We start from the raw sequence: 16,633 nt of genomic DNA, 5'->3' as shown, positions 1-16,633 counted from the left end.
GACCTGAAATGACTCTAAAAGGACTGGATTAACTCGATAAAACATTGAAAACAAGTTAGAAAGCGTATGCACAATGGTGCCAAAAACACCATATATCAATTCCCCTAGACTTAGATCCTTGTTTGTCCTCGGACAAAGGCAAGTATCAAGAGCAGGGAAAAAAGTTTGAAAGTGTGGGAACTCTCCTATTTTCAACAACCATACTTTAACCACGAATCTCTGAACTATATAAGCAGTAAACTAGGACCACACACTCTTACCGGAACCTTCACTGATCGCTGTTAAAAGATCGGCTCCATACTCTACATCTCAAACCTGAAAAAGCACACTATCGAGACAGAACTCCCTAATTTCATTTAAGAGTGGCGTGATCCTCTCATCACAGGCATCATTCAGGGTAGACGGGTTAGGTGTGGAACAAGCTAAATTTATGGTGGAGTTAGACAGTGTTTAGGGGCTACCGAATTTTTGTAGTGGATGTAGGATATCGCGAAAAATAGCAAGAGAGGACGGATCCATTAATGTCCACAACCCCTTACTCATTTTGCTGATTGTGAAGTGATCGCTTTGGTTGTTCGCCTGCTCCCTATTGTCGGTACCAACTCTCTCTGTTCTACACTTCAGTGGTTCTCTTTTCCTTGGCTCCTCCCTCATAACTCTCATAGTATTTCAAAGAGAGCTCATACTCAAGATTTCGGTACGAGGAAAGACGGCATGTCAAACAAGTAGAAGTAGTTGCGATTGTCCTCATAAGGGAGCAACTAGCCAGTGTAGCAGAAACTTCTTCTTCGTTTAGCTCCAACCGAATAGGCTCAAGAGGATCTACGTCTGCTCGGTATAATCCCCCTTCTCCATCGATGATCTCATATAAAAGAAAGAAATACATAAAAAAACTTTTTTTTTCTTTTACAAACGATGAGATCAAGGATGATGGTGTGTCGGAGAAGGAGGTAATGCATGGAATGATTGGTGCCACTGGCGGTTCTACTTGTTCTTCCATGTTCCCTACTGCCTGTTCAGGAGCAGCTGCTCCACCTTCTAAACTGACTGTTCTCCTTGTTCTTGTTGAAACTTTGCCGCAGTAACGAGTAAGAGGTTGTGTCGATCCTTTCCTCTCCAACCTTTTTGCACATATCTGCACATATGAAACTGAAAAACAGAATGCATGAAGGTGGAATAAAGGCTTAGGTACAAGGTAGGTACAAGCTAAAAATGAGCTAGCCACTCAGGAACAACAAGATAGGTAAAAAGGATAAGAAGTCCTGAGTGTGAGTCTCGTTTCCCTGATCTAATGCCCATAACAAGAGGAATTTGCAGTCAATATTAGGTTCAAGTTAGGTGGAGTTAAGTCTACCCAGTGTAACCTGATCGGCTGAAAACTTCTGGAGAGTCAAGAGAGATAAGTCAGGATTGTTCCAGGTCCAAGTGTGGGTCTTTCGTCACTGCTAAGGTCACTGAATAAGAAGGTGAAAGCAAAAGGTGGTTAAAAGATCATCACAAAATGAAGTCCTAATTCCCACAAGAATTTGGACTGACTCGATAAAACACAAGGATTGACTCAAACATAAAAGCCAAAAGAAACAAGAGAGAGATTAGTTTCACACAATCGCCTCCCCCAAACTTACTTCACACCATCCCTGGTTGTGAGAATAAATCGAGGAAGGCTCAGACAAACCAAATAAAAACAAAATAAGAAGCATAAAAATAAATTGTTCAGATGGATAACACAATGAAATAAGATGGTGGGGCGAGATCAGTCTGACTCCCCGCTCTCGGAGCGGCCAGCTGCCCTCCTGCTGCTGAAGACCCAACCGGTTCCTTTCCTGGACGATGTGATTGTTGTGGCGTCTTCTCCTGCTCGGATGTTCTGCCCTCTTGGCCGCCGAAACAGCCACCAGTGATCGCCTGGAGGATCATGAGGCTGTTGTTCTTCCGCTGGGAGTCAACCATCCAGCGGCGGTATGTCGCATCGTCTGCGTCGTCCTCAAGTGGGCCTAAGTCGTAAGGCACATGGTCATCCGGTGTGATGTCTTCCACGTCATCCATGTCAGCATCCGTAGTCGGTGCTCGTGGATCAGCGCAGAGGAACTCTGGATCAGGCAGGAGGCGGATGTTGTCGATTGAGCTGAAGTTCGTGAGGTGAGGCTGTGGAAGTTTGCAGTGCAGCATGTTCCCCTCCTTGTCCGCGAACTTGTAAGTGGTCTCGTCGCGAAGGATGTGGCACGCGATCAGATTGGGAGTATCGACATACTCAATGTTGTAGTTAACCGCATAAGCGCGGAGGTTGATCCCGAAGTGCTTAAACAAAGGAGTGAGCAGGCTACCGCAACGATCCTTCTTGTTCTCAGTCCTTAGCAGGCAGTCTCTGCGCGTATAGAACATCCAGATGAGATGATACCCAGGGTTAGTTTGCACCAGCTGAAATGGAATTCCAGCCCAAGATCTGCGAATCTCGTCCTTAAGGCCCGAGTACAGCATCTGCAGTTCTCCTTTGCTGACCTTGGAGGTCTGATCCTTAGCGAAAAGGAGGTTGGAGAATATCTTCTCAATTACCCTTAAAGTAGGGTTTCTGATCTGGGACTGGTATGCTTTGCAAAATGTGAGTGATCCGGTACCGGTTGCAATGAGGTCCCAAAATTTCTCTATTGGCGTGAACTTGTTCTCCACTGCTACCTCCTTTCACTCATCCGAGTTCTCATATATTTCGTTGAGCTGGTCAAACGAGAGTGAGCAGAACTTGCCGTCGGCCATGAATGAGAAAGAACAGTTCTCATATGTTGGTGCTGAAGGGTTATCGTAGCCGATCTGGGCTGTGGCGAGCGCTTGTCGGACGAGGTCTGGGCAGAGCTTGTGCGTTTGGTAGCAGAGGGGAGCAATCCCCATGGCATTGAGCGTCTTGAACACGTCGGTATCGAGCCAAAGAGCAGCAAGGGTCTTCGTATGACCGAATCGAGTAGGAAAGATCTCAGTGTTGAGGAGCGTGTTGTATCGTTGCGCGGACTCCTTGTCCCATCCTTAACAGTTTAAGTCGAGGAGCATTGGGTCGTCGAGATTGATTGGCTGGAGCATTGTGGTCTGGAGGAGGCACGTAGTTCTCGCGGGTGATCTTCGGGGTTTTCACCATCTTTTGCATGGTCTGTGGAGGCATCTGCAAAACAGAACAAGCAGTTATGGATTAGTACTGTTCGCGGGTTGTTTAGAAAGGGATGAAACTTTACCCATTCTCAATTAAACTCAAGTCCATTCAATTTCCAAACAACCCAACTATAACATGAAGAACAACGACCCGCGATTCACAATAAACTTAAACCAATCAGCAAATCAATCAACAATCTCAAACGAAACCGCATCATCTAGGTTCGCGAACAGTCGGATTCTATTGTCAATTCACAGTCAAAACTCAAAACAAGGTGGTTCATATTCTTTCTCATTTTCGATTCTTCTATCCATCAAGCAACCTAGGATGTGTTCATACAAAGATGTTGCGAACAAGTATTGATTTTAGGAGCTAGAAGAAGAAAAAGGAAAGAACCACAAATCGTGATTTGCATGCGCGATTGTGGGTACCTTGATCGGTTGAGAGAGATGACTGCAAAAACAGATTGCACTCGAAATTCCAAGGAGTTAGAACCAAACAAAATCGTGAGAATCGATTGAGAGGTTAAGGATTTTGGCCTAGGGTTCTATCCTTAAGGGAGAGGAGTTTGCGGTGATTTTGGGTTATGTGGGGGAGTGGGATGGGTTGGCCTTAAATAGACAAACCCTAACCGCTTCCCCTTTTCTTTTTTTTTTCTTTTTTTTATTTTTTTTATTTTTTTTGGTCCGAAAACTTACCTGAGGGAGCAGCTGTTCTCCAGAGACAACAGTCTACGGATTGTTCCTCCGGGAAACTTCGGTTTTCTTTTTCCTAGAACAAAATTTCAAAAGAAAGTAATCACTCTCCCCCAACTCCCAACATTAGCAACATTGAGATTGTTAACATGGGAATACAAACTACAGAAAAAATCAAAAGGAAAAACATATTTACACTCACCAGTGGGTTGCCTCCCACCAAACGCTCAATTTAAGTCACTAGTTTGACTTTGGTTAGCCTATTGGACTGTGGAGGGATCTCCTAAGGGAATTTATTCACCTTCTGCGATTGTTGTTCAGCAAGGTATGGCTTCAGACGATGACCATTAACAACGAACTCTCCTCCATTCGGGTCCAGCAACACAATTGCTCCATCTGGTTGGACCTCCTTGATAGTAAACGGTCCGGACCATCTGGACTTCAGCTTCCCAGGGAACAGCTTCAGCCTGGAGTTGAAGAGCAAGACTCGATCATTCGGTTCAAAGCTTCTGCTGATGATCCGTTTGTCATGATATGCGTTGGTCTTTTCCTTGTAGATTTTTGTGCTCTCATAAGCCAGGTGCCTGATCTCTTCGAGCTCGTGAATCTTGATGGAACGCCTCTCCTTGGCTGATTTGATATCGAAGTAGAGCAGTTTGACAGCCCATGCCGCCTTGTACTCTAGTTCCACAGGGAGATGGCATGCCTTGCCATAGACCAGATGATATGGAGTGGTCCCTAGTGGCGTCTTGTAGGCTGTTCTGTAGACTCATAGTGCATCATCTAATTTGAGAGATAAATCCTTGCGCGAGTGCCGACTGTTTTCTGCAGATATCTCTTGATCTGTCTATTAGACACTTCCACTTGGCCACTTGTTTGAGGGTGATATGCGGTTGCGACTTTATGCTTGACACCATTATTTTTCAAGAGGTCTTGGAAGACCTTGTTGATGAAGTGGGTGCCTCCATCGCTTATGACCACCCTAGGTACTCCAAACCTTGGAAAGATGATAGATTTGAACATCTTGGTCACATCACGCGCATCATTAGTGTAGCTAGCGATTGCTTCCACCCACTTTGAGACATAATCCACTGCGACTAGAATGTACTCGTTTTTGTACAAAGGTGGGAATGGTCCCATGAAGTCTATCCCCCAACAGTCGAACACCTCAATCTCGAGTATGAAATTCTGAGGCATCTCATTCCTCTTGCTGATGTTCCCTTGTCGTTGGCATGAATTGCACTTGGAGATGAAGGCTTGAGCATCGCGGAACATTGTGGGCCACCAGAAACCGGCTTGCAAAACTTTTGAAACGGTCTTAAAGGCTGCAAAATGTCCGGCATAAGAGGAACCATGGCAGTGATGTAGGATCCCTGGAATCTCTTTTTCTGGAACACATCGTCGGAACATTCCGTCCTTGCAGTGTCGATACATGAGCGGTTCATCCCAGAAGTAGAGTTTTGCATCCCTCAGAAACTTCATCTTCTCATTACCAGTAAACTCAACTGGTTCCTTTTCCGCAGCTAAAAAAATAGCTATCTCAGCAAACCAAGGTAAGTGGGAATATCTCTTCTTGATCGCAGAAACGAAGTGTTCCTGGCCTGCGGAACAATCTGCGGAACAATCTGCAGAACAGTCTGCGGAAATTGTATTTTGACTGTTCTCGACATACATACCAATCGCATAACCTTATTTTTCAGGGAGACTGTCGTCGAGAACAGTCTCTTCGTCGATCTTCATTCTTGACAGATGATTCGCGACTCCATTCTCAATTCCCTTGTTATCCTTGATTTCAAGATCGAATTCATGGAGTAGAAGGATCCATCGAAGTAGATGTGGTTTGGCGTCTTTCTTAGTCAGCAGGTACCTCAGAGCCGTGTGATCTGTGTGCACTATCACTTTAGAACCTACTAGGTAGGACCTAAAATTCTCGAAAGCATAGACAATGGCTAAAAGTTCCTTCTCGGTCGTGGCATATCGGCATTGAGCTTCATCCATTGTCCTGCTCGCGTAGTAGATCACATGCCGTTTTTTATCTTTCTGCTGTCCCAACACTGCTCCCACTGCGAAATCACTTGCATCAGTCATGATTTCGAAAGGTAAGTACTAGTCTGGAGGCTGAACGACTGGTGCACTGATCAAGGCTCCTTTTATCGTGTGGAAAGCAGCCAAACAATCACCATCGAACTTGAACTTGGTGTCCTTGCAGAGCAACCTAGTGAGTGGTCTTGCGATCATCGAGAAGTCCTTGATGAATCTCATGTAGAAATCGGCGTGTCCCAAAAAAACTTCTGATTCCCTTGACTGATGTTGGTGGTTGCAGGCTCATCATCACCTCAATCTTTGCCTTGTCAACCTCGATCCCCTTCTCAGAGATCTTGTGCCCGAAAACAATCCCATCCTTAACCATGAAGTGGCACTTCTCCCAATTGAGCACCAGATCTTTCTCCTCACATCGCTGCAACACCCTGCCAAATTTTCCAAACAAGCAGAAAAGGAACTTCCATAGACACTAAAGTCAGCCATGAAAACCTCCATTATGTCCTCAATCAGATCAGTAAAAATGGACATCATGCAACGTTGAAAGGTCGCATGAGCATTGCACAAGCCAAATGACATTCTCCTGTAGGCAAACGTGTCGTATGGGCATGTAAACATTGTCTTCTCCTGATCATCTGGGTGGATTGGGATCTGAAAGAAACATGAATAACCATCTAAAAAGCAATAGTATGGGTGGTTAGCCAATCTTTCAAGCATTTGATCAATGAAAGGGAGTGGAAAGTGATCCTTGCGAGTCGCATCATTCAATTTGCGAAAATCAATGCGCACGCGATGTCCAGTTACAGTTCGAGTAGGGATCAATTCATTCTTTTCATTTGTTATGACAGTTATTCCACATTTCTTAGGAACTACATGAACAGAGCTAACCCAGTTGCTATCAGAGATGACATAGATCACACCAGCCTCTAGAAGTTTCATTATCTCTTTCTTTACAACATCTTTTATATTTGGATTTAACCTACTCTGATGTTCTATAGAAGATATTGATTCATCTTCTAGATGTATTCTATGCATGCATAAATCAGGTGAGATACCATGAATATCAGCTAGAGAATACCCTAATGCTTTACGATATTTTCTTAACTCACACAAAAGTTTAGCAGTTTCCTCATTATTCAACTCAGAGTTCACAATAACATGATAAGTGGAATTTGGTCCAAAGAAGGCGTACCTGAGCCCCGTAGGGAGGGATTTGAGCTCGATCTTTGGAGCTTTCAGTTCGCTCCATGGATCGTCGAGTTGCATGTTCGGCTTTGTTGCTCTTTTCGAAGCAGCTGCTCCGGCTACACTGCTCTGATTGCTCTTGGCTTTCTCCCCCAGACTTAGATAAGTGATAAGATTTCCCATGCTTTTGGTAGATTCAAGCATCTTGTTGTAGCCATCCGCGTCCACGCTCATGACATTGTGTTCGGTATCAGCTCGGATCAAAGCTAGTTCGAATGGGTCATCGGTCAAGATTTCCTCAACCATTCCCTCTCGAGCGAACAGTGCCTGATCTCCATCCTCAACTGTGTAGGTCTGCGCGTCTATCATCGGTTCCTTCAGCAATTTGTTCATCTCGAACTTCATCGCAATGTATCCCAGGTGAAGATCAATCCTTCCTTGTCGAACATCAATAATCGCACCAGCCGTGCACAAGAAAGGACGACCCATGATGAGTGGATCTCTTGGTTCTTCGTCAACCTCTAGAACCACAAAATCTGTCGGAACAGAGGTGTTGCCTACTCGGACATGGAGATCTTCCAGAATACCCACTGGTGACTTGACTGTTCTATCCGCGAACACCAGGGACATTCTTGTAGGTTTGAAGTTTGTGAATCCCAGTCGTTTTGCCACGGAGTAAGGAATGAGGTTGACACTGGAACCCAAATCACAAAGAGAACAAGCGAATATTGTTTTCCCAATCTATACCGAGAGAACAAATTTGCCTGGATCACCCAACTTCTTGATCGGCTTGTTCTGACGCACTGCACTGCACTCCTTTGAAATTAGCATAATTTCACTGTCTCCTGTTATCTTTCCTGAGCCTTCATAAAACTGCGCATAGAAGGTATCATCTGGATCGCATCGACTAGAGGTAGCTTGAGGGTTAGATCCTCTAGCATCTTCTTACACTTCATCTCCTCGTGATCCTTCCTAGACTTCTTTGCAGGAACAGGGTTTGGAACCTTAGGGGCGTATTCTCGCAGAGGAACAGGCTCGACAGGTGTAGTGGCAGGCGTTGGATCAGTCTCAGCAGACTGTTATGTGTCTTCGTCAGACAGAAGAGCAGCTTCGGATTGTGGGTTCTCACCCTCCTTTTGCTTTCCTTTCTCTGTCGCCGATAGCTTCTTAGGGACCGCATCTGGTAATGTCCTCCCACTCCTTAGTGCAACCGCATTGCATTCTTTAGGGTTTTTATCAGTCTTTCCAGGGAGAGTTCCGTGCTGCCTCTTGACGCTCTCGGCTGTCTGCGCGATCTGAATATTTATCTGCCGCATGTGGCTAGCGACATTGTCATATTTGGTGCTCAGGTCATTGAAAATGTGGTTCATTCTGGAGTTGATATGTGTGGTGACCTGGTTCAACGCTTTTCCTTGAATTTGCTGGCCTTGGAGCAACTGCTGCATCATCGTCGCTAGACCCTTCATCTCGTCTGTCAGAGCAGTCATAGGTGCGGGAGCAGCCTGTTGAGCGGTCTGCTGCTTTTGGTTCTGGAACTGGTTGTGCTGCGCCTGGCTCAGAATATAAGTTCTTCCTTGGTAACCCTTCTGATACCCGTTGTTCTGTCAGTGACTATTCTGCGCATTGTCGACTGGGTTGTCTGGCTTAGGGTAGTTAAAAAGATGAGGGTTGTTCCTCACGTTAGGGTTTGTATTAATGTTCTTTTATTGCCAGCCTTGACCAGTTACGTAGCTCACTTCTTGTTGATCGTCCACGATGTTCTCTGCGTCAGGTGGAACATCTAAGGAACTGTTCTCTGAAGTAGTTTCTTCCATGATGAACACTTGGCTTTGATTGCCCTTTATCAGCTGGTCAACCTTTGCCGCTAGATCGTCGATGCTGTTTACGCTCTTGAAGCGATCATTCTCCTTGTTCTTGTTGAGTGAGCTTGACGTCATATTCTCGATCAGCGCGAATGCGCCTGGTGTTGTTTGAGTCATGAAATCTCTATTACTCGAGGAGTCTAGAGCATTACGAAACTCATAGCTCACTCCATCATAGAACACTTCCAGTATGTAATCGTCCTCAAACCCGTGGTGAGGGCATTCCCTTCGGTACTCCTTATAGCGCTCCCAAGCATCATAGAAAGGCTCGTCAGACTTTTTCTTGAAATTCGAGATCTTATGCCTCAAATCTGCGGTTTTGGACTTCGTGTAGAAGTGACGTAGGAACGCTGCTCTAACTTTTTCCCATGTAGTGAGTGTACCGGTTGGGAGAGAGGCAAGCCAGCGAGCTGCTTTCCCATCAATAGAGAATGAGAACATGGTGCATTTGAGGTGGTCTGGTGGCACTCCATTTGCGCGAGAGAAGTTGCAGACTCTCTCAAAGTTTTTGATGTGATCCAACGGAATTTCAGCTGCGAGGCCGTTGAACATCTTTTTCTGCACCAGGCCAATCAAAGCAGGCTTGATCTCATAATCCTGTCGAGTGCAGGGAGGAGCATTGATGGCGGAGCGAGTGGTAGGGAAGTTCCGCGGAAGGTTCTGCTCTCCGATTGGGAGCGCCTTGTTGCTCAGCTTGCTGTGCAGCAAGTTCAGCCGCTGCTTGGCGAGCAGCTTCCTGTGTGTTGATGGTCTGTTGCATTTTCTGCATTTGTTGTTGCATGAGCTCCATTGCAGCAGTGAGATCATCCTGGCCTCCGTGATCACCCATTGTGGTGTTAGTAGGCCGCGGTTGTTGACGGTTCTGTCTTTCTAATCTTGCGAGCTCTTCGTTACTTAGCGTGAATAATGGTCCTTGTGCGTTGCTCCGAGTATGTCTACTGTTCATTTACCTGGATCATTGGCTGCAACAAAGAGAAGAGAACAAGTTAGATGTCTTAGACTAAATATAGAACTGAAAAATAAAGGTAAAATATCTGGTCCCCGGCAACGGCGCCAAACCTTGATACACTAAATATGAACCTTTCCTACTGTCAAGGTAACAGTGGTAATTGTAGTATTTAATATTCAATCCAGATGACCAGTCTACGCTTTATTCTTAAAAGATTTCAACTTAGCTAAAACTAAAAGTGGGGTTTGAATTAAGTGGTGACGTGCATGTAAAGTAAATGATTCCAAAGAGTAAAATTCAATATTAAAGATAAGCCGATCTAGGGTTTCTCATCGGGTGTTAATGCTAAACCAAACATTTATTCAAGCGCTTTGAAACACAATCTAGAACATAAATCACTCAAGTAGAACAGCCCACTGTCGTGGTGCTGCTCCCTTTGCGGTTTGACCTTGATGCCTAAACTCTCATTTGGATCAATGATCGACTGCAAGCAATAGAGATTAAGTCCGATAGGTTCACCGAGCACCCTAGTATCTTCTTTCGCTGACTAGGAGTGCACGACTCATTCATTCAATATCAAGTAATCTACTACACGGTTAATGAGCAGATTCAACCTAAGATCTAGCAGTAAGTGATCAGGTTATAGCTAGCGTTAAGAACAGAGATGAACAAAGACACAAAATGGTCACTTATTTATGTTTAGCTTTTGCGATCAACACCCTAGAACCCTAGACAAGCTAGCCGACTAGTCAACCTTTAAACAAGATGAACCAGACATGATAAGTGAATAATACTGCAAATAAATCCAAAGAGAAATCAATAGGGTTCTGTAGGGGTGGGCATAATAACCGATACCCGAACCCGAACCTGAACCCGACCCAAAGTAAGTGGTTCGGTTCGGGTTCGGTTAGTGCCAAATACCCGATCGGTTTTCATCCTATCCCTTTTCGGTTAACCGAACCCGATCGGTTATCACCCGATACCCGAACCTACCCGAACTTAACCAAAACCTTACCATTTATGATTTATTCCCTTTCCCAAAATTGTGTCGTGCAATATACCCAAGCATCATACAAATCGTTTAGTGTTCCCGAAAATTATGTTTCCTAGATTCTTCTTAAGTGGTTAAGATTTAATCTCATAAATTAACAAACTGGAAACCTTAAATACTCATCTTTTGTTTTTTTCTTACTCAGTGATGTCGAGAAACCGAACAAGTATTAATTGTCGATTTTTTTTTTTCAATTTCTTTCATTTGTTTTGATTTTGCGTGTATGATGATTAGAAGTTTGATTCAGTTTGATTCTGTTTGTATGATGCGTAAAAGTTCGTCGATTTTGTTTGATGTTTGGTTGTAAAGTTTATTACAAGCAAAGGAATGCAACATGGTTTACTTGTTTGTGTTCAGTAGAGGTTTGGTTTGATTTACTTGTTTGTGCACAGTTCGATCTTTGTATAATGTTTCGGGAATGGTTTCAAAACAGGTCAGAACATGTTTTTCAAAAAAAAAATTGTTTGAAGTTCGGATATCGGATATATCCGAAAATATCTGAACCCGAAGTGAAAAAACCCGAACCCGACCCGAAATGTCAACATACCCGAAAGGGTTCTATACTCTTATACCGAAATACCCGAATATCCGAAATACCCGATCCAAATCCGAACGGGTACCCGAATGCCCACCCCTAGGGTTCAGGATGATCTTCTCGGTCAAGAAGAGGAGCCGTCACCCTTACAATAGCAAATATCCAATAATAGGTCTAGGTCTCTTGAAAAAACTAGTGTAAAAAGAAAATAAAGATAGGGATGGCTTTTTATATGGAGGCGTCATCGACTTTAGAGGAGGGAATAAGTGATTAGGGAAAATCTTTGAAAGATATGGAAACTTCCATAAATGTCGGGAACAGTCGCCTGGCTGCTCCTATTGGGATCATTCGTCAGACTGCTCCGCATGATTGTTCTGCAGGGAAAGACTCCAATTCTTGCTCATTTCTTCACTCTTCTTCTTTCAGCTCTTCAGTCTACTCCAGACCTGAAATGACTCTAAAAAGACTGGAATAACTCGATAAAATATTGAAAACATGTTAGAAAGTGTATGCACAATGGTGCAAACACCATATATCACTTAGTTTGATCAAAAAAGAAGAAGAAGCACTTGTAACTTAGTTTGATCAAAAAAAAAAAAGAAGAAGCACTTGTAACTTCATATACAAGTTTGGTTAATTTCCAACTTTCAAAATTTAGAATCGGATACTTGGGTTTCGTCTACCATGGATAGAGGATCCGAGCCGTAACCTAAATGAGATCAAGTGGTGCATTCAAGGAATTACATATAGTTAAATCGACCCTGGAATTGTAACGAGTTTACATCCTTAAACCTAAAATATGGTTTCAGTTTGGCACTTGATTGTATGTTATGTATGATTTGAATGTTACCATAGTCATAATCCATAAACTCACATATAATTAACACAAATTCTATTGCCTGCAGATATAATGTGGGCTCGATAACGATGGATAAACTCCTCCGTTTCTGGTATTGATATATACAACATTCCACCAGGTATTGATATAATACAACATCCCACCATGTGGGCTTAGAAAGCACCCTTTCGAACTCGCCTTCGGGATGAGCCTTGGTTCCTAGTGAAAAGTAGAGAATAATGAATGTGAATAAATGTGAGATAGCCTGTGTAGATTTCTTTGATATACACTCAAAAGTTAAAACACAAAAAGAAACGATGGAAAAAAAGATGAAGATTAAAATTAGTTGATTGAAAGTTATTTAAGAGTTGAAACTGTTTGAAAACAGAATATGAGAATGAAGTAAAAACTTGTTGAATTTATTTAATTTGAATTAAACTTGGGAATGTAACTTTTTTACAGTTTTAGAAATATTGAGAACTGAAATTTTTTTTATTGGCATTTTTTTAAACAAATTTTATGTGTCATTATTTGATTAGTAAGTAAGGCTACTTGCGATTTAATATATAAAGGATTACAAATATCTAGCAACAATTGAAAATCTCATTAGTTTGAGCACATAACAGAGAGAAACCATCAATATCATCATTTCTATATCAGAAATACCAAAAACATTGTTCTCCAGACTGTCTGAGACATTCATGTGACTTAAGCATGTGATAAATGAAACAAATCTTCTCGTTTCTTCTCTTGCGAAGAATTGTTCTCCCGAGAGAAAGAGTAAACTGTGACTGAGAGACAACTTGTTGCCTATTGTTTAACTATGCACTTCCTTTCACAATAGTTGACCTTAACCGTTTACTAATCAAAATATTAGAAGACAAGTTCATTCCATTGCTTAGATATATCAACTTGGAGTTTGATACATTCAACAACATTAATTTACCATATCTTAACTTTTCCACTTCCTGAATTCTCAAACCATCTCAGTCTGCAACAAAAGATCATACCATATGTAGACCAACCAAGTTTCATTCTTCCGCGGCAAAATCTGAAGAAAAAATATGAAGAGAGAACACGACCTCTTTATCAACCTACTCTTCCTTGTTGTCGTCTTATTGATGCAAGTTGGAGAGGGACAAAGTACAGCAACAGACGTTAAAGTGGGAATCGTGGACGATGTAGGAATGCCATATTCCAACATGACCTTGTTCTGTATCAACATGTCTCTTTCTGATTTTTACTCTTCCCATCCAGAAACCCGGACAAGGCTTGTGACCACCATTGTTGACTCCAAAAACGATGTTGTTATTGCAGCAGCAGCAGGTACACACATCAGTTCAGATGTACAATTCTTGTTAGCATTTATACTGTCTTTTTTGAGTTTTTTTTTTTCGCATAACAAAACACTCCTTAGCATTAATTGCCTTTCTCGCAGCTCTTGATTTGATAACAAACCATGACGTGACAGCGATTATAGGACCATGGACATCCATGCAGGCGCAATTCATGATTGAGATAGGACAAAAAACTCAGGTTCCAATTGTTTCATATTCTGCAACAAGTCCCTTCCTAGCTTCCATCCGTAGTCAATACTTCTTTCGAGCTACGTATGATGATTCATCTCAAGTGCACACCATTAAAGCAATCATCAAACTTTTTGGGTGGAGAGAGGTCGTACCTGTATACGTTGACAACACCTTCGGAGAAGGTATAATGCCTCATCTTACCGATGCGTTACAAGAGATTAACGTTCGTATACCTTATAGGACCGTGATCTCTCCCAATGCCACGGATGATGACTCTACCCACTAGAGTATTTGTTGTCCACATTGTTGAACTGCTTGCCTCAAGATTTTTCGCCAAAGCTAAGGAAATTGGTTTGATGAAGAAAGGATACGTCTGGATCCTCACCAACGCCATTACCGATGGTCTTAGTCTCATGAACGAGACAGAATTTGATACAATGCAAGGGGTCTTGGGTGTTAAGACTTATGTACTGAGATCGGAAGAGCTTGAAGCATTTAAATCTCGATGGAAGAATAGATTCCCACTCTCTGACCTGAGCGTGTATGGACTTTGGGCTTATGATGCCACCACTGCACTGGCGTTGGCCATCGAAGAATCTGGTACATCAAATTTGACTTTTCTCAAGACAGATGCCATGAGGAACATGTCTGGAGGTCTAGGTGTGTCTCAGTATGGTCCAAAACTTTTCCAGACACTCTCTGGAGTTCGGTTCAAAGGTCTTGCTGGTGATTTCCGATTTATCAACCGAGAACTGCAGCCGTCAGTGTTTGAGATTGTTAACGTGAATGGGCATGGAGGAAGGACAATAGGATACTGGATGAAAGAACATGGTCTCTTGAAGAACGTAGACCAAACAGAAGCTACCATGACCACTTTCTCTACTTGGAAAGATCGACTTAGACCAGTTATATGGCCTGGAGACACCACCTTTGTACCCAAAGGGTGGGAGATCCCAACAAATGGGAAAAGGCTGAAGATTGGAGTCCCAACTAATAGCGGTTCCCCGCAGTTTGTGAAGGTTACAAGGGATCCTATCACCAATTCAACAACATTCAGTGGATTCTGCATCGAGTACTTTGAGGCTGTTATTCAAGCGATGCCCTATGGTGTTTCCTATGACTTCTTTCCTATAGAAGATTTGGATTACAAGACTTTGGTCTACCAAGTGTACCTCGAGGTAAAGCATTACCGACAATTTTTCTCTTGTATGTCATGTCTAACCTCCACTAAGCTGGATTCTCTTAACGATAGCCTTGTTCTTTTGTGTTTGGAGCAGAAATACGATGCTGTGGTCGGAGATACAACAATATCGGCAAACAGGTCAAAGTATGTTGAGTTTTCATTGTCGTACACACCATCAGGTGTGGGTCTGGTCGTTCCTGTTAAAGACAATGTCAAAAGAAGCAGTGCCATATTCTTGATGCCTTTGACATGGGGACTATGGCTACTCAGTCTTTTGTCCTTTTTCATAATTGCCATTGTCGTATGGGTTCTTGAACATAGGCTAAATCCAGAGTTTGATGGGCCTGGAAATTATCAAATCAGCACTATACTCTGGTTTTCTTTCTCCATTATGGTCTTTGCACCGAGTATGTCCACTCTCTCCTTCACACTTGTATGCCAATGCTCATTTTTCACATACTTAAGTACTAGTGCATATATATTTCCAAACATCTTCTTGCTTACATCTAATGCATCTACACGAGAAAGAGTGCTTAGCTTCTGGGCGAGGTTCGTGGTTATCGTTTGGTACTTCTTAGTACTTGTGTTGACTCAGAGTTACACCGCTAGTTTGGCATCGCTTCTAACATCACAGCAGCTTCATCCAACTGTGACCAACATAAATAGCTTGCTAGAAAAAGGAGAAGTTGTGGGATATCAAAGAAGTTCCTTCGTTTTGGAGAGACTCAGAGAATCAGGTTTCTCAGATGCTAAGCTCGTAAACTATCACGGTTCAGAACACTGTGACGAGCTACTGAGCAAAGGATCAGCAAGAGGCGGTATTTCTGCAGCTCTCATGGAAGTGCCATATGTGAGAGTCTTTCTCGGGCAGTATAAAATGGTTCAAACACCATTCAAGGTCGATGGATTAGGCTTCGTAAGTCCCATACCTTTGCAGAAACACTCTCTATTGCAACATTCTTCAACTCAGTTCTAAGACCATAAGTTTCTTCTGCAGGTGTTTCCCATTGGATCCCCTCTAGTGGCTGATGTTTCAAGGGCCATTCTAAAAGTGGAAGAGTCGAACAAGGCAAACCAACTGGAGAACGCATGGTTCAAGAAAATAGATGAAAGTTGCCCAGATCCACTCACCGGCCCCGACCCAAATCCATCTGTATCCTTCCGGAAACTTGGCATCGATAGTTTTTGGGTTTTGTTCCTCACTGCTGCAGTACGTAGTCTGTGCTTTTGCATTGGGGAAATGTATGTTCCATTTTTTGAAGGAGCACCCAAATCAAAGGAACCTGCAAGGATTGTGTGAAAAGTTCCTTCAGCCAGACAGAGAAATTCATACATTAACCAAGTGATGAAGAAATGTCAATGCTCCATGAATAACCATGCAGAAGCAAACCCAGCAAACAATGGCAGCCAAAGTTAGCACATTTTCATTAACCTTTCCTGCGAGATTCGTTTCATGTTGAAGTAATAAACACAGACATTTCCTAGGATCATGATGATCCTTGTCCACTATGATACAATAAAAGGCTTTTAAATCTGCCCCCGTTATGAAAATGCTCTTTCTCTTCTGAATGCATAGTTTTTGTTTATTCACTATCACAAGTGACCCGATAGCTCATCTAGATTCCCAGAA

The 16,633-nt window shown here is 42.9% G+C and overlaps 1 protein-coding gene, 1 non-coding gene and 1 pseudogene across 2 annotated transcripts; 2 read left to right on the top strand and 1 right to left on the bottom strand.

The window, feature by feature from the left end:
- Positions 1-2,679: 2,679 nt before the first annotated feature.
- LOC106393855 lies at positions 2,680-5,919 on the bottom strand. The gene is made up of 5 exons (XM_013834509.2): positions 5,538-5,919; positions 4,688-5,432; positions 4,133-4,592; positions 3,835-3,907; positions 2,680-3,014 (listed from the first exon to the last, which is right to left on the bottom strand). Exons 1-5 carry the CDS (start codon positions 5,917-5,919, stop codon positions 2,680-2,682), a joined length of 1,995 nt encoding a protein of 664 aa, XP_013689963.1.
- Positions 5,920-9,123: 3,204 nt separating this feature from the next.
- Positions 9,124-9,230, top strand: LOC125586714. Its single transcript, XR_007323250.1, has one exon. It is a non-coding gene; the product is annotated as a small nucleolar RNA R71 (small nucleolar RNA).
- A 1,545-nt stretch (positions 9,231-10,775) lies between these two features.
- On the top strand, positions 10,776-16,420 carry LOC106393856 (annotated as a pseudogene).
- Positions 16,421-16,633: the final 213 nt, after the last annotated feature.

The sequence above is a fragment of the Brassica napus genome, chromosome C4 (assembly GCF_020379485.1).
Source record: "Brassica napus cultivar Da-Ae chromosome C4, Da-Ae, whole genome shotgun sequence".
NCBI lineage: Eukaryota > Viridiplantae > Streptophyta > Magnoliopsida > Brassicales > Brassicaceae > Brassica > Brassica napus.
The sequence above is the reverse complement of the archived record's forward strand: the minus strand, read 5'-3'. Positions and strand labels throughout refer to the sequence as shown.